At 40.1% G+C, this 27,738-nt stretch overlaps 1 protein-coding gene across 3 annotated transcripts; it reads right to left on the minus strand.

The window, feature by feature from the left end:
- Nucleotides 1-126: 126 nt before the first annotated feature.
- Nucleotides 127-27,738, minus strand: NASP (nuclear autoantigenic sperm protein). 3 transcript variants are annotated; one of them, XM_070368152.1, is made up of 15 exons: nt 27,568-27,738; nt 13,420-13,470; nt 12,487-12,597; nt 10,235-10,315; nt 9,038-9,147; nt 7,353-8,333; nt 4,113-4,192; nt 3,386-3,471; nt 3,202-3,275; nt 2,529-2,717; nt 2,242-2,408; nt 1,796-1,852; nt 1,626-1,703; nt 830-892; nt 127-316 (listed from the first exon to the last, which is right to left on the minus strand). In XM_070368152.1, exons 1-15 carry the CDS (start codon nt 27,624-27,626, stop codon nt 236-238), a joined length of 2,268 nt encoding a protein of 755 aa, XP_070224253.1. In that variant the 5' UTR covers nt 27,627-27,738; the 3' UTR covers nt 127-235. The 3 variants fall into 3 exon arrangements, with proteins under 3 accessions (XP_070224253.1, XP_005894268.1, XP_005894271.1); XM_005894206.3 differs by having other exon boundaries at nt 764-892; nt 27,568-27,737; XM_005894209.3 differs by lacking the exon at nt 7,353-8,333 and having other exon boundaries at nt 764-892; nt 27,568-27,736.

Genomic DNA, 27,738 nt, shown 5'->3' on the forward strand with positions numbered 1-27,738 from the left:
CAGAGATCAATACAGAGGAGGAAAAAAACACAAAAACCTTTGGCTACTGTATAAAACCCAGAGTGCTCCAAGGGGCACAGATTAAGCCAATATTTAAGGGGAAAAAAAAATCATCAAAGCCTCAACCTTTGCTTACAATCTTTATTGAAGTTATACAAAAAGAATCCCCAAAAAGTGAAAAAATACATTATATACAAAAACACTTTCCACTGGGAGGCAGGCTCTGCTCCCTCTCTTAGCATGCAGTGCTTTCAACTGTAGCTCCGGCCTCCACTGTCCCCTCCACTGCTGCCCGGCTTTCAGCTTTATTCTCAGCCTGGAAGATAAACAGGGAGCCTGGGCATAAGTGAGCCTACTTTAAGCCATTCTTTCTTACACAACTGAGTCGGCCTCAGTCAGAGGAACAACAGAGGTCCCTTAAATTCTGCTTTGCTCTCTACACTAAAAGGGATCACAAGTATACACCCATTTCCTAACTTCTCTGTAATAAGGCTGATAGAAAGAGGAGCAAGCAAAAGTGACCGAATGGTCTTGGCAATCAAGTGTCTTCTCCCACATTCATTAGAGGGGGACCTGTGGTATATATTTGACAATGAGACATCTTACATTTCATAACCAAACTGTTTCCTGTACAACCTCATTGTTTTTATGAAAGTTATCAAATAATCCAAAGAGGATCAAGTTGGGGAACATGCATTGGCTTCCCCAGGCCCTGAGAACAAGGGAAATGAGGCAAGAGTCCAAACCCTGCTTAACTGCCCACCTCCTCCTCCATGTTTTCAGCAACTTCGGTTCCAGTGGAAATAGTGTCCCCACTGCCTCCATTCACCTCTGGCTCTTGTTTGGCTTTCTTTGCATCATCTTTCCGGGGGCTCTCTTCCTCTGGTTTCCTCTATAAAGATATAATTAATTGTGAAAGGTTCACAAATGTGCTTACTGTTTTTAAAAGGACAATTATAAAACAATTTTGTAACACATGCCTCTTCCCTATGGTGCAAAGATCATGAACACCAGGATTCACAGCTCTAAGGGTCTCCCGAGCCACAGCCTGTCCTCCGGAGAATAGACTGGTATGCCTAAACATACCAGTTCAGCCTCTCCAAGGATGGAGAGAGAGGATAGGGATGAGGAATAGACAACAGTGACCAACCCATAAATCTGAAGTTGAGTCAGGAAGCAAAATAAGAGTGGAGGCTTAAGTTTAAGGAGGTCTGCTGCTGAATGACTACTGTAAACCTGCCAGCTTTCTAAGATGGGATGATCTGACCAGACCTCCTCATCAGCTTTCCTAATAGCCCTTGGGCTAAAATAGACCAGGAGAGTGTTGCTAGAAGACATATGTATTTCTTTTGGCTGCATAGGTCCTAGCTGTGGCTCTCAGGATCTTTGATCTTTAGTTGTGGCATATGGGATCCAGTTCCCTGACCAGGGATCAAACTCGGGCCCCCAACAACATAAGCTTGGAGTCTCAGCCACTGAACCACCAGGGAAGTCCTAAAACAGCCATCTTATTGCACCAAGCATTAGGGATGTTTATGTGAAAGGTAATTCTCATGTATCATTTGGAGGGAGGGAAATGCAGAGCAGGGAGAATATAGAAAAGAAATGACCATATATAGATTTACCTTCTTTCTGACAAGGTGGGAAATATCAGTAACACAATTTGATGAGGAAGCACCATCTGTTGGCTTTCTACTTGCAATCTGGCAAAAAAGAAACCTTTGTTACCAATGTACTGCTGTATATGAAATATACACTGAAGCCTAATATTGACAAAAATCACCTGAATACCCACCATGGAAACTGAAGAGCTTCCTCCACTAGAAGTGAAACCTGAAGTAGAGCTCTCCACCTGTGAGAAATGACAAACCCAAGTGGGTCCCAGGATAGAACCCACCAGGTCACCTACCTACAAGCAACTGATTAATAAGACTTCAAACACTAGTGGCCTCCACATGGTAGCAACATCACCCACCCTCTTTACTCACACATGGTCACACAGTAAATAGCTGAGAAAGAATTCAAACCCACAGTCTGGCTCCAGAGCATACTGTCTTGAGCATTGTATTTACTATGAGAGGAAATCGTATAAGACTTCTCACATTCCCTCTGACATCCAAATCCCTGGAAACCAAGTCGTGAGGAAGATTCCTAGCGAATGGAACACTAGTACCATGATAAAAGGCCTTCAAAAATATCAAATGTGTGACTATCAAAACTCTACAAGGAAACCAAACGAACCAGAGTTGCTTTCAGAGCCAGTTCAGCTACATTCCCACTACGCTGGGACTCCTTTGCATCTTCTATCTTCTCTCTAATTTCAGGGAGCAGCTCCTTCAGCTCCTCAATTTCTTTCTCATATTCAGTAGGTGATCCTTCAGCCTCCTTCATCTGCTCATTTAGTACAGCTAGAAAGAAAAGGCTGAAGTGATCAGTAAGTAATAGATAACACAAAATGAACCTTTAAAAAAAACCTGTCGATACTGGATCCATCATAATTCTTGTGGAAACAGACGATGCATACTCACCCATTCTCTTCTCAATGACTTCAATAGATTTGCTGAACTGTGCTACTGCTTCATCATACTGAGAGTTGTACCCATAGGCCAAGCCCAGCTGGTAGTGAGTCTCTGCAAGGAGCCGATCATGGGCTTCCAAATACTGTTCCTGCAGGTTTAGGCAAGCCTGGAACTCCTCCACAGCTTGGAGGTAATTCTCTATTGAAGAGAAAAATAGCAAGCAAATGCACATTTAATATACAGAACTTCTAAAATTCCAGAAATTCTGCAGAAATGTTTTCCTATGTTATATATATTTCACTTTTCTTTGTAGTATCTCCAGGACCCTTGAACAACTTAAAAAAGCTACTGGGAGGGAGTTCCCTGGCGAGCCAGTGATTAGGACTCTGCACTCCCAATGCAAAGGGGCCATGGGTTCACCCCTATCAGGGAACTAAGATCCCGCATGCTGCACAGTTCAGCCAAAAGAAAAAAAAAACCTACCAAGAGACTTTCATTTACAGTATCATTTAAAAGACTATTCATTGTTCTAGGAACCATAACGAACCCAAAACACCTACTGTCCATTCAAAACTAACTGCCCACAATTTATGATCAATTGAGCTGGATTTTAAGGAATTAGAAGGTTCAGGCACGGGGCGGGGAAACAGTGTGTTAGAGAGTAAAACAGAAAATGTATTACCAGATTCAACACTAACTTCTCCAAGTTTAAGATGTGCCTGTGCAGCATAAAGCTGAGCCTCCTTCGTGTCTTGCCTAAAAGGAAAGATAGTTAGAAACCTTAATAACATCTGACCAAGCCTAACTGCTTTGTTTTCAACCCCCGAACTCCCAGCCTAAGGCTAAAAGCACCAAGAGTTTTTTACCTTTTAAAAATGATCTTTGCTAAATCCAGCATATCCCAGGCAAGTTCTAGGTTCCCAATCTCCTCCTCTTCATTTTCTTGAAGGGACTAAAGTATATCCAAATCATTGGTGTTAGGCAGAAGTACAAGACAGGCATCTTTGATTACAAATCAGAATGTGTAATTTAGTATGGCTGAGGTGAAGGAGCAGAACTGGTATAGGATTCAAAATTCAGAATTTTCTCTCTAAACCTACACAATGGACCCCTACAAAGTCTACCCTGTATCACCTTATGTCAGTTGTTGCTCAGTCACTAAGTCATGTCTGACTCTATACAACCCCATGGACTTCAAGCCAGGTTTCTCTAGCCTACACCATCTCCCAGAGTTTGCTCAAACTCGTGTCCATCGAGTTCGTGATGCTATTCAACCATCTCATCCTCTGTTGCCCCCTTCTCCTCCCATCCTCAACCTTTCCCAGCATTTGGGTCTTTTCCGATGAGTAGGCTCTTCGTATCAGGTGGCCAAAGTACTGGAGCTTCAGCATCAGTGACAGTTAGCAATGATATGTTGGGTCCTGTCCTAATTGACAGGACTGCTAGGATCAAATGGATCTGCCTATTCTCAGCATGAATAAAGGGTCCCCAAACCCTAACCAAGAAATGACTATCTATAATAATTATGCCTACACTAGTAAACCACAGTCCTACAATAAGAAAGGAGATAATACTCGGCAAATAAGAATTCACCTTGTTTTCAAGAGCTGAATCATTTAGTGTTTCTTCAGCCTTGTCATTTTCTTTATCCTCCTCTTCTGAGCCCTCGGTTTCTGCAAGCAAAAATTCTTCAGTATTGAGAATACTAAACATAACAGACAAAGATGACAGGACAAGTCAGAGATTCCAATAAACATGTCAAATGACCTATATTCTGGGGTAGGGCAGGCCAGATTCAAGCCAAATCGGGTAACATTTGAACTGGATATAAACAATAAAGTCAGTGGTTAACAGTCTAACTCGAGTCTAATCCAGATTTAGCATAATCTTAAATAATTCAGACCTTCAATGACCAACAGGCTGTGTTTCTCTTCTAAAAGTCAACCTGCACAGTTCAGATCAAAAGAAATTAACTACTGACTTTGATTCACTGGCTAGAAACTCCCATCTACTCAGAGTCAGTTGGAGGCCTCAGCCAGTATTTCTGGGTTCTTTAAGCCAACTGTCAGTTAATACTAATAAGGCCAAGAAAATACCAAAAGTTAAATTACTTCAGTCCATTTGAAGCAAGGATGCTCAAGAAGATGCTTTCCCACAATACAGCCGTGGAAAGAAGCACAGCCCTCACCATTCCTCACCAATGAGCATGCCGCACTCCAGCCAGCTCCAGCATGCACAGAATTTGAGTGAGCAGTACGTTATTTGACTTTCCAGTATCATGTTAAAGTCTGCAGCCATACCAACACCACATTTCATCATACTGACAAATACAAGTTAACTGCCTGCGAGGACAGGCTGCTGATAAACAGCTCTACACACTTGGGTTCAAACAATTCAGAAGAGCCCAAATACTGTCTCCTAACTGAAAATTAGGCATTAGGGCCATGAAGTCAGGTTAAAGAACTTTTATCTGTCTACCAATATTTCTTTAGGATGGAAATAGGCAAAGAAAAGTCGTATAAATTAGGACAAACTAAAGTCCTAAGAACCAGTTAAAGTTACAAGTTAATTGTAATTAACCTCTATAGCAAACACTGTTTTATCAGGTACCTCCCTTTTCTCCTGTTGACCATGTAATTTGGTGCTTCTGAAATACAAGTACTCACCACCACATACCAGTAGCTTTCAGTGCCCAAATTTCAAAGTGGTTTGTATACTTAGCTCCCTAATGTTAGGCTAGATGGGTGGTCTTATTGACTTTGAGGATGAAGCCCATCCTCCACTAGAACACATGACAGGTGAAGCAGATCGGGTGTATTTCTCACAATATTTAAAAAACCAAACACCTTATCTTCCCAATGTGCAGGAAAATTTGGCAAAATGTTGCTGTTCTATATTCTTATTTATCTGGTATCTGTTCAACTCATACCAGCATGCTAGAAAGTGGCATCTATTTTGGCATAAAATGTCTAGATATTTGGAGTTTTACATCAAATTTTTAAATTAAAATTCTTATAATGGTCTGAGAAAAACACTTGTTTCTCTTGAGGAATCTGCATTACCTTCATGGAATGGTGGTGAAGAGCTAAGTTAATGAGAAAGCCACTATTTTTCAACCTGGTAATCTGTGCCCAGGTATTAACAGAAATGCACCAAAGGCCTCAGTTAAGAGATCTGTTTATTTTCTAAGTTTCTTTGAAAATGGAATCTTGTTTGTCATAAGTCATCCTTCAGAGAAAGGGAAACAACGTTTTAGAGATACCACTTCTCTCATCTTAGAGCATCTTCAAAACAAGGTGGCAAGAGAGCTGTGCAAAGCAGCAGAATGACTCTTAAATACCTCTTCACAGGGTTTTAAGAGAAAACCTCTTCCAAGATTTCTGCAGGCTAGTGCTACCACATACATTTCTGACAAGAAGTGGGTTAAAGGAAGGGATTAAAGTTGACTTCCTCAGTGTGAGGTATTCTGGGAAGAACACATTCACATCAGATCTAGGGTCATATTCTGGTCCTATGATTTACTGTTTGATCCCAAACAAGTCACGTAACCTCTAACCCTCCATTTCCTCATCACTATAACTGGAGTGATACTACCTACTACACAGTACTGTATTTTGGAATCAAAAGTAAAGTTTAATGTATGTGAGAAACTCTAAAGATTAAGACATGAGAGGTTTTTTAAAAACTGAGTTCAGTTCTGTGCTTTTTCCATACACTCTCCTCAAGCCCAATGAGCAGCCCAGTGGTGCTACCATTTAGCCAATTCACTTCTGGTTACCATGCTTGTGCTGGCTGGAGTACAAGGACTTGCACACAGGTAGAAGGAAGTTAACCAGAATTAGCTACAGATATTGATAATGGGTCTTTGAACATCTCAAACGTAAGAAAACTCAAAGCAGTCAATTACATAATATGTGTGTGTGTGTATATATATGTAAGTATTAATGATTAATTGGACTATACCTGTGGTTATTAATACCGTTAGATCAATCTTACAGACAGCAGAATCCTCAAATGATAGTACAACTCAAGTCAGACGTGCCAATTATGTAGTTGCTAATTAGAGGCTTATACATCTTGATGAAATGGAATCATAATTAGACCAATGATACAATACAAAGCATTCACACTTCATAACATTCTAAGTAACAAAAAAAGTCAGTTTAGCAGCCAAAGCAAGCATGAAATGAGGAGGGAAAGCTGCAAGAGTACTTCACAGTTTTCAATTATCTTTTGGAGGGGGCTAATTTAACTAATGTGAATAAGCCTCTAAACACTTCCTGAAGACTGAAAGTAAAGATTACCAGAATTCTTTCACTCTGGTGATAAAACATTCAAGGGTAAACTGCCTTCACTTAAATGGCATGCCTGCTTAAGTGCATCAATTCAGTGGATTCTACTGCTTTAATCCTGCTTCCTAAAGCAGAAAAAAAGGAACCATGTGAACAGTAAATTTAAAAATCCAGAGGCATGCAAGTGAACATCCATTCAGCATTCTCTGCCAGCCTAGCACACTATTTCCCTACCTACTCCACCCCACCACCCACCTTTGTTGGCTAGTGAGTGCAACAAGTTACTGATAGCTAGCCAAATCTCAGAAAGGCCTATTTTGCAATTAGTAAAAGCGTTAGTCTATAAGCCAACTAAAGAAGACTTGCTTTTAACTTGCTCAACTTATCACCACCTTCTTAAACCACTCCCATTTTCATTTAGCCCTTTCCTAATCCAAAGGCAGACGGAAAATTCTGAATGGAAGGCTGACTTTTACCCATGATTAGTGAGTCAAATCCAGAATGTACTCCACCCACTGTAGCTCTTGTATGTCCCGGTTACCTTCACCCTCTTTCATCTGTTCTTCTTTGTCTTGTGCTTCTTCATAAGCAGCTATCTTAACTTTGTCTTCAGGGGATTGCTCAGTAGCCCCCTGGGCCACCTCAGTCTCCACCCCATCTCCGGCTGCCTCAGACTCTTCTACAGACAGCTTAGTCTCCTGGCTAGGAACCAACTCTGCCCTGACCTTCTCTAGTGCTGAGCCATCTTTTGTTCCTATCAGTCCTTCTGCATTAGTCTGTGGTTTAGTGGAGGCGTGATCCCCTGCAGCTGACAGTCCATTGACTGCACCATCCTGAGGGAGAACAGTGTCCTGCCCTCCAGGCTTCTCAGAGACTTCTGATCCGGCTTCTGCAGCTGAGGCATCTGCAGCCTGTGTTGTCACCTCCGGTGACTCTTCGGCAGAAGGCAATTCTTGTCCTACCAACTGCTCAAGAAGAGCCTTTCCTGGTTCACTTTCAGAGGCAGCTACCTGCTCCTTTGGCTCATCCCCACCCATATCCACTGGCTTGACTGCTTCTATCTCCACTGGAGTGCCCTGCTTTTCTAGAGTCACAACAGGTTGTTCTTTTGAAGCTTCTTTTGGTTTCTCCTCTATGCTCACAATTACTTCTCCCTGACCCCCTTTTTCTCTGCACTCTTCTTGGACGTCAGTTTCAGAAACTGATTTTCCTTCCTCAGCACCCGGTATTTCCTGATCTGGCTTCTTAGAAGTGACTTCAGCTTCACTCAATCCTTCTGGTGCCGCTGCTCCTTTTCCTTCTTCAGTGGTTTCAGTTAACTGATCTGGAGCTGATTTAACTTTCTCCTGTAGTTCCTCTGCAGGCTCACCGATATCCATATCTTCTCTTCCACCCTTCTCCATTTCAGTTTCCTGTTCTTTATCCATTTCAGGCTTTACCAGAGACTTGTCTTCTGTTTTGTGGGCTTCTTTTTCTCCCATGGCGTCATAAACCTGTTCTCTCAACTCTTCCCTTGCTTCCTCTACATGGTTAAAGAACATGAAGCATAAACATGTCTTCGAATTTAATGATAAAGGCATAAATGGAAACTAAAAATACATTCCCTTTAAACCCTCAAACAGCCTGGCTTATGTTTTAGCAGATGGCCTACAAATTACCTGCCCCTTTGAGAAAAGCAAAGGAAAAATCCCAACTAGCAGAGCAATTTACTGCAAAAGAAACCCAAGCTCCTTAAATTAGGTATTATTTTACTTGAGCATTCTAATTATCAGTTAGCTAAGAGATGCCAAGCTTTACATTCTCCTCTCAACACTATATATATATATATATATAAAATAGATCTGATATGTAAAACTCTAGCAGCAAAACCCAGATTAGAAATTAACATTTAATTTTCTTAGAATCAAAAAATGTAAAAGGGCCCCAAAAGCCCAGCCATTAAAATAACTGAGCTGCAAAGACTTTTAAAAATTTACATCAGAAAAATATTTTAGGTTATTTTAATACTTAGAATATCAATTTAAATAACCAGATTTATTTAGGAAATTAAGTTATCCCCTTAAAAAAGTCTATCATCAGTTTCACTGAGACCTCCCCCGCAGTCTCCACCAGATGCAAGTGTAGCCCCAAGAGAGACTATTCAAAATAAGGACAGCCCTATTTCCATCGCTTGTATATAAGAAATATACGTCGCATCTCTTGAATGTCACATGCAACTCCACATACCATCTATGTTATCATTATTTTCTACCAGAGATTCTTCTTCTGTTTTTTCTCCTTCCTCCTCTTCCACATGCACACCTTCCAGGGCATTTCCCAACACACCATTCTCCATTCTAGCAGAACAAAAGGAGAAAGTACTAAAGGTATGATGGCTAGAACCTAACAGTCTTTTTAAGAAAGAAACTTAGCCCTGTATTATAAAAGCAACAGAAGAGTAAGTAAGTACAGGGAATATAAACTATAAGCACTCATGAAAGAAAAGCAATGGTCAAAATGAATATAAACTATGGTTTTAAGAGCACTGAAGAAAATGAACATACCCTTTATCCAGCCATCTTAAAAAGCACTGATAACCCTTATCAAAAGGGCCATGTTTCCCAAACTTCTCATCTACCTATATGTCTCTAGATGGCCAAAAACATTCTGGCAAGATTTTCATGACAAATCCTTAGACTGCTCTACAAAATTAGAAAGCTTAGCAAAAGTGAGAGATTAAATAGATTACAGATTATTTGCTACTCTGTGTACCCTCAATGTATTTTATTCTGCTTAATAAATTCTGGTGGAATATCATAACAACTTTCCAACTCCTTATCCAGAGATGATTCTTCTGTTTTTTATCTTAAGATATTTTCACATGCCAAGTGTTTCCAAATTGTCCTTCCGTCCATCCTTGTTATGGATATTGTTCTGGGCTAGCTGAGAGTGTTTTTAAAGGTTCCCTCTCTAAACTAGACTTGGTAAGTTATTGACTATTCACTAATGGAAAGATCTCTGCTTCTAATAACTGCAAAAGTCAAAACTTATGGAAAGATCTCTGCTTCTAATAACTGCAAAAGTCAAAACTTAAGTATAACTTTACTCTTTTAAGTGCCTTTCAAAATTCCCATCAAGGGAATTCCCTGGAGGTTCAGTGGTTAAAACTCCACACTTTCCACTGCTAAGGGTGAAGGTTCAATCTCTGGTCAGGGAACTAAGATCCCACACACTGTGCAGCACAAGCAAAAAAAGAAAAAGAGAAGCAAAAACAACCCATCAATTTTTCATCCTCCTTTCTACACCCCCTGAGTAAAACCAGTCTCACTCAGTTCCTGTGAAATCTTAAGGCTAATAAATAATCTTAACAAAGAAACTTAAAAGTTTTTAAATAAATCATTATGATACAAACATCTTACTTTAAACTTAGCTTGAAAGACATACCTTGCCAACTCCAAAAGCGATTTCCCATAAAAAAAGAAGGCTTCTCCACATTCATTAGCTGTCTCTCCATACTTCTTACCTCTAAAAAGAGAATAAACAGCTAGGATCTGAATTAAACTTCTATTTTTTCTAGTTCTTTAGCCATAAAATGACGTTTCTTCTGTAACACATCCTTCTAGGAAACCGATACTCTCCCCTCCTCTTGAACTCAAGGTTCAAGGGACTTTAAGAAACAATGAATAAGTTAATGTTGCCAGTTCTTCATCTATATAGTATATATCATAATTATGCATTTAGATATATAATATACATTATATAATTAGAATATATATTCTAAAAAGACATCTATTTCCTACAATTAAAATATATAATCTAAGATGCAAGCTATTAATAGGTATTTCTCCTGATAAAAGATAGGGGTCAATATAAGCCAGAATATCGTTAGGAGTTAGATGGCCTTTGGCTGGGACTAAAGCATGAATCAAGTCCATGTACAGGCATCATGATAAAGAGTTAATGTTCTTGCCTAGATTCAAATCCTGCCTCTAACTTTAAACTTTAGTAGTTAACTTAATCTCACAATGCCTTAGTTTTCGCATTTATAAAATGGAAATGTTAAGAACCGCTTAGGTCTACTGCAAGAACTAATTAAGTTAATGTATATAAAATCATTCAAAATAATGCTTAGAAATAGATAGCAATATATATACCAAGTTTAGCTATTAATACCTATAAACATGGAAGAAGCAGAGGAAAAATCACAAGTATGATAAATGGGAAGGAGGAAGTACTTTATGTGGAGTAAAGAGACTAGCTTTTATGGGGTAAAGGATCTGCAGAAATCATGCTAAGTAAAGTCAACTAATAGTCTAAGAGTCTAGTAAGAGTAACCAGAGCAACTAAGCATAAAAGCTATAATGATGAAGGTCATGTTTAAGGGAAGTCTGTTATATTAGAAGAATGCATCTCAAATTCTACTCAAATACCCTTAATGACAGGACAGTGAGAAAACTAAACTTTTCAGGAATCTGGAAGGAAAAAGCTAAGAAGTGTGTTTCTATGTGCTCAATATTAAAAACTTAGATTTTAACATTTTACAATGTAAGATTTTTATATAAAAACACCTAATTACTTAGCATCAGATGAAACCTGGGTCCTACCCTTAGCACAACACTGAATACCAGAACCTCAGCTCTTCAGGCCCAGATGACGACAGAGAGGCCAGAGGCCAGTAAATCAACAACAATCAACAGGCATCCAGGAATAAGATTCTGTTCTAGAGGGAGTAAGGGTTAGGGAAAAAATACACTAATATAACCCTGACTGACTGAATAAAAGGAATGAAGAAGCCAAAGACTTAATCAGTGAGCCTCAAACCTGAAACCCAGCTTTATTATAAGCATCTCTTTCATTAAGCAAGATTTCTTCAATTCCACTGAATATAATGTTATCAACTAATGAGCATGCATGACTGACTTCAACTGCTATTGGTAATGGTATTTTTGAGAAAACAAGTCACAGGCTGAAAGGCTACCACTTAAAAGACACTTTCTCTCAGTGTATAAAGTACATTAAAGTCTTTGGCTAAACTAAATCACTCCTGAAGCACTAAGACTAACCCATTCCCCCAAGATACAGATATACATGGCCACCTGGTGGTCAACTATCAATATTCAAGAAATTGTACAGATAACAAAGGTGCTAAGAATCTATGAAAAATGCTGTGCTAATAACAGCATTAGCGAGAGGGTGACTAACCATGCCTTGCTTGGGATTACGGACTTCCCCTGGATATAGAACTTCAAGCATTAGAGTAAACACAGCCCTACTATACAGGTGTATTCAGTACCCTGGGATATATACTTAAGGGAAAAGAATAAAAAAAAAAGTATATATGCATATAACTGAGTCACTCTGATATACAGCAGAAATTAATATAACATTGTAAATCAACTCCACTTCAAATAAAAAGTTAAAAAAAAACAAAACAAAACAAAAAAAAACACTTCCACTGTTAAAATTGGAACAAGTCCCAGAACTGGGACAAATTAGTTAGTGATCAACAGAAAACAAATTTCATTAACTCAGGAAAATCAAAGGCTAAAACTGCTCAGTTATACGTGAGTTTTATAGTTATAGGAATAAACTCATACATGAAAAATAAATATTTTTAAACTCTTGCTTTTCATTCTTTTTCCCATTAAACAACTTTTTATGACTCAAGTTTATTAGGAATGTAATACAGTACTTACAAAAGACTAGCTGCTTCCTGGAAGGCATTGACAGCTGCAGGAATATCACCCATTACCAGATGTTTCTGTCCCAATCCCAAGAGTTTCTTAGCTTCACTATCCACATCCAGACTGCAAGAAAAAAGATTTCTTTTCAGGTGTCATATACTTTTAAAATCAACATTTTTTGAATACCTGCTACATTTAAAACTGTAGTATTTTATTTCCTTAGACCTCTCAACTGCTCTGGCAAGGCTGAGCTAACCCACGATCTATCACTACAAAAGCTCACTACAAAGTCTGTGTAATCAGTTTGTCTGTTGGTCATCCTTTCAAATCCAGAATTCCATGAAAATTTTAATTATTTTTAATTTATTTATTTTTCATTGAAGGATAATTGCTTTACAGAATCTTGCTGTTTTTCTGTCAAACCTCATCATGAATCAGGTATACATATATCCCCTCCCTTTTGAACCTCCCTCCCATCTCCCTTCCCATCCCACCCCTCTAGGTTGATACAGAGCCTGTTTGAGTTTCCTTAGCCATACAGCAAATTCCCGTTGGCTATCTATTTTACACATGGTAATGTAAGTTTCCATGTTACTCTTTCCATACATCTCACCCTCTCCTCCCCTGTCCCCATGTCCACAAAGAAAAATCTGATTCTTAATTCAAATGGCCACACAAGTGCTTTTGCTAAAGACAATCATCTTACTTTAGTAGGCAGAAGTGCATTCATACTTCACATTTTGTCACAGATTATAAAATCATTTAGTGAAGGACTGAAAATAAATTTATTAGGACTCCATACTTTTAATTTACAAATACTTTAACACTTATTCACTCTCACTCGTTACCTATTAAAGATGATAAAACAAACTGCCCTCAAGTTACACAGCTCTTATGTCTATGTTCTAGATATAAATCAAATCACGCCACTGTAAATAATCATACCTCTCCACTTTATCTGCAGAAGTAGAAGGAGCAGGGGCATCTTCTTCAATTCTGTAAAGAAAAATTAAGGGGGGAAAAAGTAAAAATGAAAGGCTATTTTAAGACTAGAAATTTAAAAACATAAAGTCATAAAAAAAGCTATTTATTAAATGTCCAATATATTCAGATCTTACATAACATTTATTTACATTATCAAATTTAACACTTATTCATTCAAGTAACTGTTGAATGCTTATTTGCTACCTGATACTATTGATATAATGAACAAGACAGTTACATCCTAGATTTGAGTTTACTGCTCACTAAAAATAAGTTTGTTTTTTAAAAAAAGGAAAAAGCAAAGTTTCCCAGAACATTCATTTTCGGGGGGAAAAGTACTAATAAATATCTTTAAAATATTTCATAGTTGTGTTTACTGAAAAAGTCTAGAAATGACCAACTCAGCAGCCCCTAGAACCTAGACTGTGCTCCTGAAAATCCATTTCCCACTAAAAGGAACCAAGAATCCTCTGAGAAATAACTGATCTAAAACAGTGTTGGATAAGTACATAGGTGAATCTGGGGCAATATCATGACAGAAGGCAACAAAACTCTATCTAGCATTATTTAGGATCATATCTACTAATGGTCATGCTAAAAGGAAAGGTGGGGAAAAAAAAAATAATAAAAATAAAAGGAAAGGTGGGGAATCCAGGGTAAAGCAAGAAGAGTTCTTTGTACTTTTTCAACTTCTCTATAAATTTGATGTCTCATATTTACAATAATATTACAAAAGCACACTTAGGAGCCAACCTCAATAAAATCTCACTGGCCAAAAGAAGGGACAATGTGAACATCAACAAAGATAATAGGGACTTCCCCAGTGGCCCAGTGGGTAAGACTCCAAGCTCCCAAAAAGGGGCCTGGGTTCGATCCCTGGTCAGGGGAACTAGATCCCGAATGTCCCAACTAAGAGTTCACAAGCCACAACTGAAAGATCCCTCACAGCGCAATGATGATCTAAGAGCCCACGTGGTGCAACTAAGACCCAAAGCAGCCAAATAAATAAATATAAAACACACACGCAGATAACAACTGAATAACCAAAAAGGACCTACTGTGTAGTACAGGGAAATATGCTCAGTATTTTATAATAACCTAAGTGGGAAAAAAACTCGAAAAAGAATAGATACATGTATATGTATAACTGAATCACTTTGCTGTACACCTGAAACTAACACACTGTTAATCAACTATACTGCAATATAAAATTTTAAACATTTTAAAAAAGATTACAGCTGCAATTGACTGGAAAACTCCAAATATGTTTAAATCCGTGAGTTCTCAATAATATAAACAAAAAAAAAACCTCATTAGTCATCTTTGGAAAATGATTGAAAATTGATAAATAAAGGGAACGAAGAATTTACCCTTTTTTTACCATACAGTTAAACCTTAGGTAGGTTTCAAGAAAAGAGTTGACTTAAGTTATTACTTAGGAATGCTATACACTGACACCATTCACTTGGTATGAACTTAAATCCTTGCCTTTGTTACCTAGTCTATCATCAGTTTTCACCTATATCCCAAAGGAAATATTCAGTTAAGGATATATATCATCTTTAACTGTGCCTCCAAAGCACACCAGTTTAAACCAAGGACCGTTACATCTCAAATGAGAGCAGAGAATGCTGTTAGCTGTGATGAAATGGAGAAAAAGAACAGTGGGAACACAGAAAACTTTACTACTAAACACCTCAGAAGCCATACATGAGAACTGAAGTACATGCAGCAAGAAAGCTAGGAGCATGGGAGAACACAGGAAGTTGTGTTTTTAACTCCTCCAAAGGTTAAAATGTACACACAAACAGAACTGAGTCAATTAATTTTTCATACTTGGACTTTCTTATTTAGCATACCAAATTTATATACACAATATGGACAAAACAAATGAACAACTAAAAAATAGCTTACTCAATAAATATATTAACTCAAAAATCAAATTCAATAGACATTTTATTAGTATCTACTGTATGCTAGATGTGACTTCCCTGGTGGCTAAGACGGTAAAGCATCTGCCTGCAATGCGGGAGACCCGGGTTCGATTCCTGGGTTGGGAAGATCCCCTGGAGAAGGAAATGGCAATCCACTCCAGCACTCTTGCCTGGAAAATCCCATGGACGGAGAATCCTGATAGGCTACAGTCCATGGGGTTGCAAAGAGTCGGACACGACTGAGCAACTTCACTTTCACTTTCACTGTATGCTAAGCATCAGAATCAACCTCCAGCAAAAGTTAAAGCAGAGGACACAGGTAAATTCCCTGGCTGTCCAGCGGTTAGGATTCGCCCCATCACTGCCAATGGCCCAAGTGAGAGAACTAAAATCCCACAAGCCACAGGCGCCAACGCCAACCTGCGTCCCCCCCACCGAAAAAAAAGCAGAGAGGACAATTTGGAAAAAGCAGAAGAGATTAAATGACAAGCAGGGGCTAACTATATTGGAATCTGAGTCTTAGAAAATGCTTTAGAGATGAAAAGTTGTCAATTACTTTCAGCAGGATCCAGTATCTTTCTTAGAAACTCCTAAACATTATATTGGTTAACGAGTTTGATGAAAAGTCCTGGAGAGGGGAGGTGGGCAGGGAAATGGGGTTGAAAATAAGCAGACTTCATACTGACAGGAAAAAAGCACAATTTAAAAGCTAATGTGTTCAGCTGCACAGTAAGCAGCAAATGATCTGACCAGAACCCTGGAATGGCCCAGGATCCTTATCTACAAATACTTCCTGTCATAGCTTGCTGTTGTTCAGTTGTCGTGTCAGACTCTTTTGTGACCTCATGGACTGTAGCCTGCCAGGTGCCTCTGTCCATGGAATTTCCCAGGCAAGAATACTGGAGTGGGTTGCCATTTCCTTCTCCAGGGGATCTTCAAGATCCAGGAATTGAATCTGCATTGACAGGGGAATTCTTTACCATGAGCCACCAGGGGAAGCCCCTGTCATAGCTAGTTACCTTCAAATAGCTTCCTTCACTAATGGATTATTCTAATTCTAGCACAGAGTTTCTCAAATTACCTGTGACTAAAGGACCGGACTTTCAATTTCAATATGCAGGAGATGGGTTTTTTAATATAAAACAGAAATGTCAGAGTAATGTCAAATTTCTTTATTTCCAAATGTTTACTCTCAGTTTTTATGCTTACATCTTTGGCAGGGGGGAGGCAGGGACCGGGCTGCACAGCATAGCTTGCAGGACTTTAGTTCCTAGAGCAGGGACCATGGCAGTGAAAGTGTGGAGTCCTAACCACTAACCGCCAGGGAATTTCCTGAACTTTACCTTTGTAACTGTCCTTCACCCTACTTTCCATGTCCCCACTTCCTAGGAACAAGACTAGAAACAGATCATTTAGTTTTGATGCCAACCTAAGTCTTTAAATTTTTATCAAGCTGAGGCACTGAATGCATAATATCATCAAATTTACTTCTTATATATCCTGTGGTACAAAAGTTTGAAGTGGATAAAATTAGAAAAAAATGGGTATCAGTTCAGTTGCTCAGTCATGTCCGACTCTCTGCCACCCCATGAACCGCAGCACACCAGGTCTCCCTGTCCATCACCAACTCCCAGAGTTTACCCAAACCCACGTCCATTGAGTCAGTGATGCCATCCAACCATCTCATCCTGTCGTCCCCTTCTCCTCCTGCCCTCAATCCCTCCCAGCATCAGGGTCTTTTCCAATGAGTCAGCACTTCACATCAGGTGGCCAAAATATTGGAATTTCACCTTCAACATCAGTCCTTCCAATGAACACCCAGGACTGATCTTCTTTAGGATGGACTGGTTGGATCTCCTTGCAGTCCAAGGGACTCTCAAGTCTTCTCTAACACCACACTTCAAAACCTTCAATTCTTTGGCGCTCAGCTTTCTTCATAATCCAACTCTCACATCCATACATGATCACTGGAAAAACCATAGCCTTGACTAGACGGACCTTTGTTGGCAAAGTGATGTCTCTGCTTTTTAATATGCTATCTAGGTTGGTCATAACTTTCCTTCCTGTCTTTTAATTTCATGGCTACAATCACCATCTGCAGTGATTCTGGAGCCCAGAAAAATAAAGTCAGCCACTGTTTCCCCATCTATTTCCCATGAAGTGATGGGACCGGATGCCATGATTTTAGTTTTCTGAATGTTGAGCTTTAAGCCAACTTTTTCACTCTCCTCTTTCACTTTAATCAAGAGGCTCTTTAGTTCTTCTTCACTTTCTGCCATAAGGGTGGTGTCTTCTGCCTATCTGAGGTTACTGACATTTCTCCCGGCAATCTTGATTCCAGCTTGCGCTTCCTCCAGCCCAGTGGTTCTCCTGATGTACTCTAAATATAAGTTAAACAAGCAGGGTGACAATATACAGCCTTGATGTACTCCTTTTCCTATTTGGAACCAGTCTGTTGTTCCATGTCCAGTTCTAACTGTTGCTTCCTGACCTGCATACAGGTTTCTCAAGAGGCAGGTCAGCAATGATAAACTTACTTCTATTCTTACTTAGTAGCCTAGACAAAAAGGGCATGAACCAATCAAGGCCATATTAGTACAGTCAGAAGAAAAGGCATAATTAAAGCAGAGATTCTTCAAACTTCAGTCTACATGAATTAAACAGATTGTTGAGTCCCAACCCTAGAGTTCTGGTTCAGTGGATCTACTATGAGGTCCAGGAATTTGCATTTCTAACAACCTTCTAGGTGATGCTACTGCTGGTTTGGGGACCACAATGTAACAAACACCAGGTTAGGAAAAAAAATTACACACTAATGTTCATGTCTTATCTGAGCCACAGACATGTTTATCCACAATTATTTTTTCAATGTTAATTATGGTAGCCACAACATTTAAAACTATGAAGATAGCACACAAAAAATCTGGATTTCTGCTTCTCTTAAAAAATTGTTATGTAAACTGTAAAACCAAAAATTACTAAAGAAAACCATGGGAGAATTACTATGTAATTCATCTGGAGAAGGCCTTTTTAAATTCAGAAATTATAGAAGATTGATAAATTCTACTCCATCTAATTCATTTCACAAAAGGTTATCTTACCAAATATATAGAGTATTATAATCAAAAGGAAAAAAAGTCCAGCAGGAAAAGATTAAAGGATATAAACATATCCACAGAAAATGAAACACAAAGAGCTCAAACATCTGAATACGTGCTCACACTCTTCAGAGAAACACAAAACTACAATGAGAAAACATTTTTTTACCCATCAAATATTCAAAGACAAGAACGTAAGAAAAACAACTGTTTCCATATATTGCTAAAAGTGAAGTCGCTCAGACGTTTCCCACTTTTTGCAACCCCACGGACCATAGCCTATCAGGCTCCTCCATCCATGGGATTTTCCAGGCAAGAGTACTAGAGTGGGTTGCCTTCTCCAGGGGGCAAACCCTTCCTGACCCAGGGATCAAACCCGGGTATCCAGCATTGCAGGCAGACACTTTACTGTCTGAGCCACCAGGGAATCAAAAGGAGAGACGTGAGGGTATCCACAAGGGTCATGCTCCAGGTCAGGCTTCAACTCACAACCTCAGCAAGGCTCTGCATGTAGTGCTGTATAAGTACTGCACGCTAACAAACTGCTAACAGAAGTTTAAATATATATATTGCTAATAGAAGTTTAAATTTACAAAACTTCTATGCAGGTCTATTTGGCAGTATCTATCAAAAATAACAAGTGAACACTCTTTGATCCAGCAGTTCCACCTGTAGAATTTATCCTATAGATGAGTCCATGGTTTACAAGGTTATTCACTAAAGCATTATTTGTAATAATTAAATTCTGGATAGAATTCAAGTATCCACCAATAGGAAACCTATTATGAGACAGCCACAGAATAGAATAAAATGCAGCCATTTAAAAAAAAAAAGGAAAACTATGCCCTCATGAGGAAATTACATCCTGAGGAGGAATCATCTCCAAGATACATTGCTAATAAAGTGGTCAGAAATGTATCAAGTGTGCTAGCATTTGTACAATAATGTAGAATAACTACATACAATCTGCTCTTATATGATTAGATATCATTGCTGTTATTGTTGTTTAGTCGCTAAGTCGTGTCCAACTCTTTGCAACCCCATGAACTGTAGCCTGCCAGGCTTCTCCGTCCATGTATTTCCCAGGCAAGAACACTGGCGTGGGTTGCCATTTCCATTTCCAGGGGATCTTCCCCACCCAGGGATTGAACCTGCATCTCCTATATCGGCAGGCGGATTCTTTATCACTGGGCCACCAGGGAAGCCCAAAAGATATCACTGAGGGATACATAATAAATTATGAACACTGGTGGACTGTAAGGAGAAAACGCTAGTAAGGGTTAATTAACATTTCACTGTATACTCCCTCTTCTGGATTTTGAACCAGGAATGTATGCCCTATTCAAAGAAATAACATTTTAAATATCAAAAATATCTGCCACTGTGGCATACATTCTCCCCAGTCAACTGAAGTTGAACAGTGACCTAACACTGTAAGGGAGAATTCACCTGAATCCCCACCACCACATCACTTTTTCCTATCTGGCCCTCTAAGCTTTACGTTTCTAAGCCCTTCTAAAAAACACCAAATTGCTAAATATTGGTGACTGTTTAGAAACTGGGAAACGTGGGAAGGTGAATCTGGAATTTTTATTTCTGGGATTGGGAAACTGAGCACTATCCGAGCAAAATAAGGTACAAGAATAGGATTCATTAGTGAGAACTGTGGGTACCTATTAAGAGTTGGTTGGTTTGGTTTTTTAAAAAAATATGTATGTATTTATTTGGCTGCACTGAGTCTTAGTTACAGCATGAGGGATCTTTAGTTGCAGCAGGCAAACTCTTAACTGCAGCATGTGGAATCTAGTTCTCTGACCAGAGATAGAACCCAGGCCTCCTGCATTGGGAGAGTGGAGTCTTACCCACTGGACCACCAGGGAAGTCCCTCAGAGTTGGTTTTGAGGTGCTTATAAAACACCTAAGTGAGTAACATTCAATAGGCCAATTCAGAGCAAACATCTGTCATCGAGCCGTACCTATTACATTATCATTTAATCCTCTCACAAAAAACACAAAATGCCTTGTGGTATGTGTCAATACCCTATTTTCCAGAGTAACTTACCCAATTACACAAATGATTTTCTAATCTATGCGTAACACCAATCATAACTCATGCTATATTCTGCCTACTGACTTTCTGTATTCTCCATCCGGATTAAGATCTGAGAAACCATGACTATCTTATCCTAAACTGTATTCTAAAACCAAGCACAAAGCCTGGCATCTAATCAATATTTATTACAGTAAGTGACCAATTCTGAATCACTAAGGGTAGGATTAAGGACAAGTGACTTTGCCACTTATCATGTGAAGTACCTAACTTTTCTCAACTATTAACACTACCCATCTCACAAGATTTGTTTTGAAAATTAAATGAGAATATTCACGAAGTGCTTAGTTCACGAAGTGCTTAGTTCAATGCTTGGCACATAAAGAATCAAAAGATGCTAGCACTCATTAACAATGAAAGAACTAAAAGATAGGAAGAATCAGAGGCAGCATCAAAGGAAAATAAAATTAAAGAGGGAGTATCTGGTATCAGGAAGCAACAGTTAGAACTAGACATGGAACAACAGACTGGTTACAAATAGGAAAGGGAGTACGTCAAGGCTGTATATTGTCACCCTGCTTATTTAACTTCTATGCAGAGTACATCATGAGAAACGCTGGACTGGAAGAAACACAAGCTGGAATCAAGATTGCCAGGAGAAATATCAATAACCTCAGAATATGCAGATGACACCACCCTTATGGCAGAAAGTGAAGAGGAACTAAAAAGCCTCTTGATGAAAGTGAAAGTGGACAGTGAAAAAGTTGGCTTAAAGCTCAACATTCAGAAAACAAAGATCATGGCATCCAGTCCCACCACTTCATGGGAAATAGATGGGGAAACAGTGGAAACAGTCTCAGACTTTTATTTTTTGGGGCTCCAAAATCACTGCAGATGGTGACTGCAGCCATGAAATTAAAAGACACTTACTCCTTGGAAGGAAAGTTATGTCCAACCTAGATAGCATATTCAAAAGCAGAGACATTACTTTGCCAACAAAGGTCCGTCTAGTCAAGGCTATGGTTTTTCCAGTGGTCATGTATAGATGTGAGAGTTGGATTGTGAAGAAAACTGAGAAAATTGATGCTTTTGAACTGTGGTGTTGGAGAAGACTCTTGAGAGTCCCTTGGACTGCAAGGAGATCCAACCAGTCCATTCTGAAGGAGATCAGCCCTGGGATTTCTTTGGAAGGAATGATGCTAAAGCTGAAACTCCAGTACTTTGGCCACCTCAAGGGAAGAGTTGACTCATTGGAAAAGACTCTGATGCTGGGAGGGATTGGGGGCAGGAGGAGAAGGGGACAACAGAGGATGAGATGGCTGGATGGCATCACCGACTCGATGGACGTCAGTCTGAGTGAACTCCGGGAGTTGGTGATGGACAGGGAGGCCTGGTGTGCTGCGGTTCATGGGGTCGCAAAGAGTCGGACACATCTGAGGGACTGAACTGAATTGAACTGAATCTGGTATCAGAGGCAGCAAAAAGGTACCAAAAAGAACTAATTAGGAAGCTAAGAATGATAAGGACTACTTCAGCATTTGGACAATGATTATCTTTAGCAATGCTGTTTAAATGACATGAAGGAAAGCAGCTCAGTTGAGACAGGATGGACAAATGTGTATATTCTCAGAACACAGTTGTCCAGTTAGATTGTGATCTGATGACTAGAAACTAGTATCTTATTCATCTTTGTATCTCTGAAACCCAACATATTAAAATATATATTGAATATATCTGTTAAATGCATAAGCAAATAGAAGGGGAAAAAATGGGAGACTAGAAATGCAGACTCTTACCTAAAGAAGCCTGGCTATGCAAGGGAAGAAGCAAAGAAAGCAACTGAACAGATGTATCACAGAGAAAATGTTTTTACAAGCATCCACCTTGGGACGTTTGAATGCAGAGGAGATGGTGCTCTATCGAAGGAATACAAGCACCAAAAGACCAAACAGGCAGCTGCTAGACGTGGTGGGAAAAAATCTCCAACTGTCTGATCGTCAAGATTTTTTTCCTTAATGTAAACTCTGTGAAGAAGGGCTTTCTTCTAGAGAACTTTTAAGTTCCACAAGAGGTGGTTTCAACCCTCTAGCTGTCTATTCTGTGTCTGCTCCAGAAAAGCAGCTGAATGCACATGTAAGAAAACAACAGCACTGACTGCACTCTTTAAATTCTTGGCCCCAAATCTGAAACAAGGACAAAACTGGCAATCCTACTACATTCCCTAAAATATGTCTTCCAAGTCTCCAAAGTAACTATTTCTCTCCTCAAATCTCCTACACCTTATTCCATTCTCCCTTACTTCTAAGCAGGTCTTGCTTCACACCTCATTGAGCAAATAGACACCACTAGATAGGAAGTCTCCCTCAACCACCAAAACCATCAACCTACCCATATCTGTATCCACACTCTCTCCTATTCATGAATGGAAACTTCAGATAGCTGGCTCCTGGTCATTCATCTCCTTGTGGCCATTCCAGATTGCCCAATCTAAAATAACCACCCAGTTAACCTCACATCTCTTTAAACTAGGGGAAGGTAAAGTTATTATTTGCATAGCACTTTATCACTGATATTCTCTAATCTACATATTTATGGTCTCTATCCCAGGAGTCTCCATTTAAGAGCAGAGATCTTTTCTGTCTCATTATATAAAACAAATGCTCAATAAATACAGGGAATCCTTGGTGGCTCTGATGGTAAAGAATTTGCCTGCAGTGCAGGAGACCTAGGTTCGATCTCTGAGTCAGGAAGATCCCCTGGAGAAGGGAATGGTTACCCACTCCAGTATTCTTGCCTGGAGAATTCTACAGACAGGAGCCTAGCAGGCTGCAGTCCATGGGGTCACAAAGAATCCGACATGACTGAGGGACTAAGGCTTTCACTATGCCTATATAAGTAGGAGAAAAAAAACTGCTTCACAAAATTTTCCTAAAAGGAAATTTCCTGAAAGAATCTTCCCCATTACTGCCACTATTTTACAAATGGGAAAACTGAGATCCACCATGGTAGCCAGAAATAGAATCCAGTTTTCTTGACTCCCAGTCATCATAGACATCATCTAGTTTTTTTTTTTTTTTTTTTTTGGCTGCACCACTTGGCATACAAGATCTTAGTTCCCTGACGAGGGATCAAATCTGTGTCCCCTGCAGTATTAACCACTGGACCACCAGGGAAGTCCCTCCGTAAAAAGTTTTAAGATACCCTTACAAATAAATACATGTTCAGCACCCACCTACAACATAACAGATAAAGTGTAATATTCAAAAGCAGAGCCCCTACACAGCAAAAAGAATCACTAAATAATATGTAATGTGGATGATTCACATAAAGTTGAGTGTAAGAGGTCATATAATAACATACTGTGGATATAACATTCAAAAACAGACAAAACTCATCTGTAATGTCAGAAGAACTACCCTTGTTGGGAGTAGGGCTTGAGGGATCCTAGTTCCCCAAGCAGGGACTGGACCCAGGCCACTGCAGCGAAACCACTGAATCCTAACCACTGGACCACCAGGGAATTTCCATGGGGCTTTTAATATTTATTTTTATTTTTTTGTGAACTCTTAGTTGAGGCATGTAGAGATCTAGTTCCCTGAACAAGGATCGAATCCACACCCCTTGCACTGGAAGCACAGAGTCTTAGCCACTGGACGACCAGGGAAGTCCCATGGAACCTTCAACTTATGCTTTCTCCTAGATTTACAGTTTCAGGCCTTATATCTAGGACTTTTATCCATTTTCAGCTCATTTTTGTATATAAGGGTCTAACTTCATTCTTCTGCATGTGTACATCCCATTTTCCCAACACCATTTGTTGAAAAGAATGTCGTGTCCTGAGTGATCTTGGCACCCTTAACAAAAATCATTTGACCATATGCAAGGATTTATTTCTGGACTATTACATTCCATTGCTCCATCATACCAGTACCACCCTGTTTTGATAATTATAGCTTTGCAATGTTTTGAAATCAGGAAGTGAAATCTACACTTCATTCTTTTTCAGAACTGTTTTAGGAGGGAATCCCTGGTGGCTCGGAGGTTAAAGCGTCTGCCTGCAATGCAGGAGACCCAGGTTCGATCCCTGAGCTGGGACGATACCCTGGAGAAGGAAATGGCAACCCACTCCAGTATTCTTGCCTGGAGAATCCCATGGACGGAAGAGCCTGGTAGGCTACAGTCCATGGGGTCGCAAAGAGTCGGACATGACTGAGCTACTTCACTTTCACTTTCCTTGGTGGCCCAATGGATCCACATTCGCACTGCTAAGGGCCCAGGCCGAGGCAAAGCTAAAAACAACAACAAAAAATGTTTTGGCTATTTGGGATCCCTTGAGGTTTCTTATGAGTTTTACGATGCATTTTCCTACTTCTACAAAAAGTGCCACTGGTGTTCTGTTGAATCTATAGATCTCTTTGGGTAGTATGAACATCTTCACAGTATCAAGCATTCCAGTGCATGAACACAGGACATTTTTTTGTGTATGGAATCTTAAGGGTGAACCTCAGGGCTCTTTTTTAAACAATTTTTTTTTTTTTTTTTCCGGACGGGCCGCACAGCTTGCCCTCTGCAGTGTAAGCACTGAGTCCACCAATGGACCACCAGGGAATTCTCTGAACCCCAGCTTTTAAAGTGGTACGTGAAGAATTCTTTTGCACACACACAGATTATCAAAGTTAATGGATGTGATGATGAGTAAACTTGTCCTAAGAGTACAAGTCATATTCATCTTGTTCAGAAATAATTTCTATATTTCATTTATTTCTCTGATCTGTTCTTGTCCTTCACCTCAAAACCACCCTGAGATTATCAAATATCAGATTTCATTTAAAACAATCTTCTAAGGAGGCTTCCCTGGTGATCCAGTGGTTAAGACTGAGAGCTTTCAATACAAGGGGCTCAGGTTCAAGGTCCTGGTCAGGAAACTAAGATCCCACATGCCATGCCACAAAAAATTAATGAGTAAATAAAACAATCTTGTAAGAACAGTATTTTTTTTTTGCAGGTCCAAGAAGACTCTTTTCTCATTTACACATTTGAGCTAATATACTGGCCTAACACCTCCAGTCCACCAAAAATTAGGTACATGGGTACACTGGCTAAATCTTTCACAAAAGTATATTCTAATTACTGTGACATTAATTCATCTCATGGTAAAGCCTACTTACTGAGCTTATGGAAAAAAACCCAAACAAACTTTCTGGCCAACCCAATACAAGAAGTTATTGATCTCACTTTAAACAGCTGAATACTAAGCACCAAAATAAGCCTCACACCAACACAGATGAACCTTACACTTATGGAAACAGAACCAGAACTTTAAGGATTGAGCTAAACCACTCATTTTTACTTTGGCATCTCTCATCTAAAGGTACAATTATGTAGCTCAGAAATTATAAGACAGCTAAACTAAAATTCAGTGCACCACATAAGACTTCCTAAGTTTTCTCATTCCTCCTTACCACTACATTACAAACTGTTATATACTGTAACATAAAAACATTAAAAATTAGAACTATTTAGAAAGCTAGTGAGGACAAGGACTGATTTAACATTTAGACATTGATAAATTTTTACCAATGTTGTTTAAATGGCATGAGGGAACAGAAGCCAAATTGAAGCTTTTTAGAGATGACAACTGTGGCCCCTCATTCACCACTTAAGCAATGAAAGTGGTATCAAAGTCAACTCTGAATTAAGGTTTATTTCTCATTCCATTTTTTCCTCTCTACTGGTTTGAAAGTTATACGTGTTTTTTATTCTTTCAATGGTTATACTGGAATTATAATGTGCATTCTTTTTTTTTTTTATAATGTGCATTCTTAACAGAGTCTAAACTCACGTTAATTTTCTTCACCCTCCCCCTTGAACGCCTTACCCCTAAATTGTTTCAAGAATTTAATTGAGGAATGCTGCCTTTATTGCTCTCTCCAACTAGCTAATTAAATTTTCATGCAATTTCCTCTCAAGTAAGCTTTGGGGATGAAGGAAGGATGAGAAATGAGGGAATAAAAACGTGAAATACTAGGGCTCTGCCACTTAATAATTTAAATTATGTTTCTTCGAATAAACGTCCCGTTTCCCTTCACTGTTCAAAAAATACCTGAGTGGCACTGTGCCGTTTTTACAGCAATCATGTCTTCCATTCTACTGCACTTCACGCACAATACTGCCCATTCTCCTAGCAACCAAACGCTGCTAGAAGTGAGACCTCAACGCAGCGCCAAAGATGCTTCACGACCCGATCAAGTCCTCTACAAGCAATCGAGTCCCCTGCCAACAATGCCAAAATCTAAAAGAACCACGATGCTCTCCACCACAAAAAGAAATGGGCCTAGCTGAACGTAGGTGGGTACCAGGTGAGCAAGGAGACCGCGGGGAACAAGCTTCCCGGTGTCCCACCGCGGAAGTCTGAGGCGGACCGCGAGCCTCACAGCCCCAGACAATGGAGTTTTCCCGCCTCCTCGGGGCCCCGCCCCCTGCTCCAGAGCCCGCGGAGGGAAGCGAACGCACTAGCGCACACCCCGCCCCCTAGAGGTCCCGCCCACCCCGAGCCGCCAGTCCGGCCTCCTTCCTCGTGCAGGTTTTTTTTTTTTGGCGCCAAATCTCTGTTGGTTATTTTCCCGAGGTGTTTGAGAATACTACCGGAGGCGCACACCAGTTGTGTGGGCATAGCAGGGGCATGAAGGCACACCGGCGCGCCTGGGCCCCGCCTCCCCACCGATAGCCCCGGGCCAGGGGAGGAAAGAGAGGGGCAGGCAATGGAGACAGCCGCCGCTGCCCCCGGCAAGATGGCGGCCGCGAAAAGCGGGGCAGGGGGCGCCAGCCGACCGGCGTTACTGATATTGAGGGAGACTCTCTACAAGAGGTGAACTTCTCCAGTGTCCGGGCCTTCCAGAATAGCGACCGTTGTTCATTGGAAGGCACGTCCTCCAGCCCTCCGGTCTGCCCCTCCCAGGGAGCCTCCGTCCACCACCCCCTCCCTGCGGACTGGCCAGTGCCTCAAGCTCTCCACGGTCCGGCTTACTTGTCGGCAGAAACCAGCTCCGCGGTGATGGCGGCAGTGGCTGTGGACTCTGCGGCCATCGCTCCCCTGAGGTGTTGGGCCAGCGGACGGGACACAGCCTGTGAGAAAAACAGACGGAATTCGGGACGCCAGAGACTTATTCAGGGACAGAAAATGGCAGATTGGAGACCC

This window comes from Bos mutus, chromosome 3 (genome assembly GCF_027580195.1).
Source record: "Bos mutus isolate GX-2022 chromosome 3, NWIPB_WYAK_1.1, whole genome shotgun sequence".
In the NCBI taxonomy this organism is placed as follows: Eukaryota; Metazoa; Chordata; class Mammalia; order Artiodactyla; family Bovidae; genus Bos; species Bos mutus.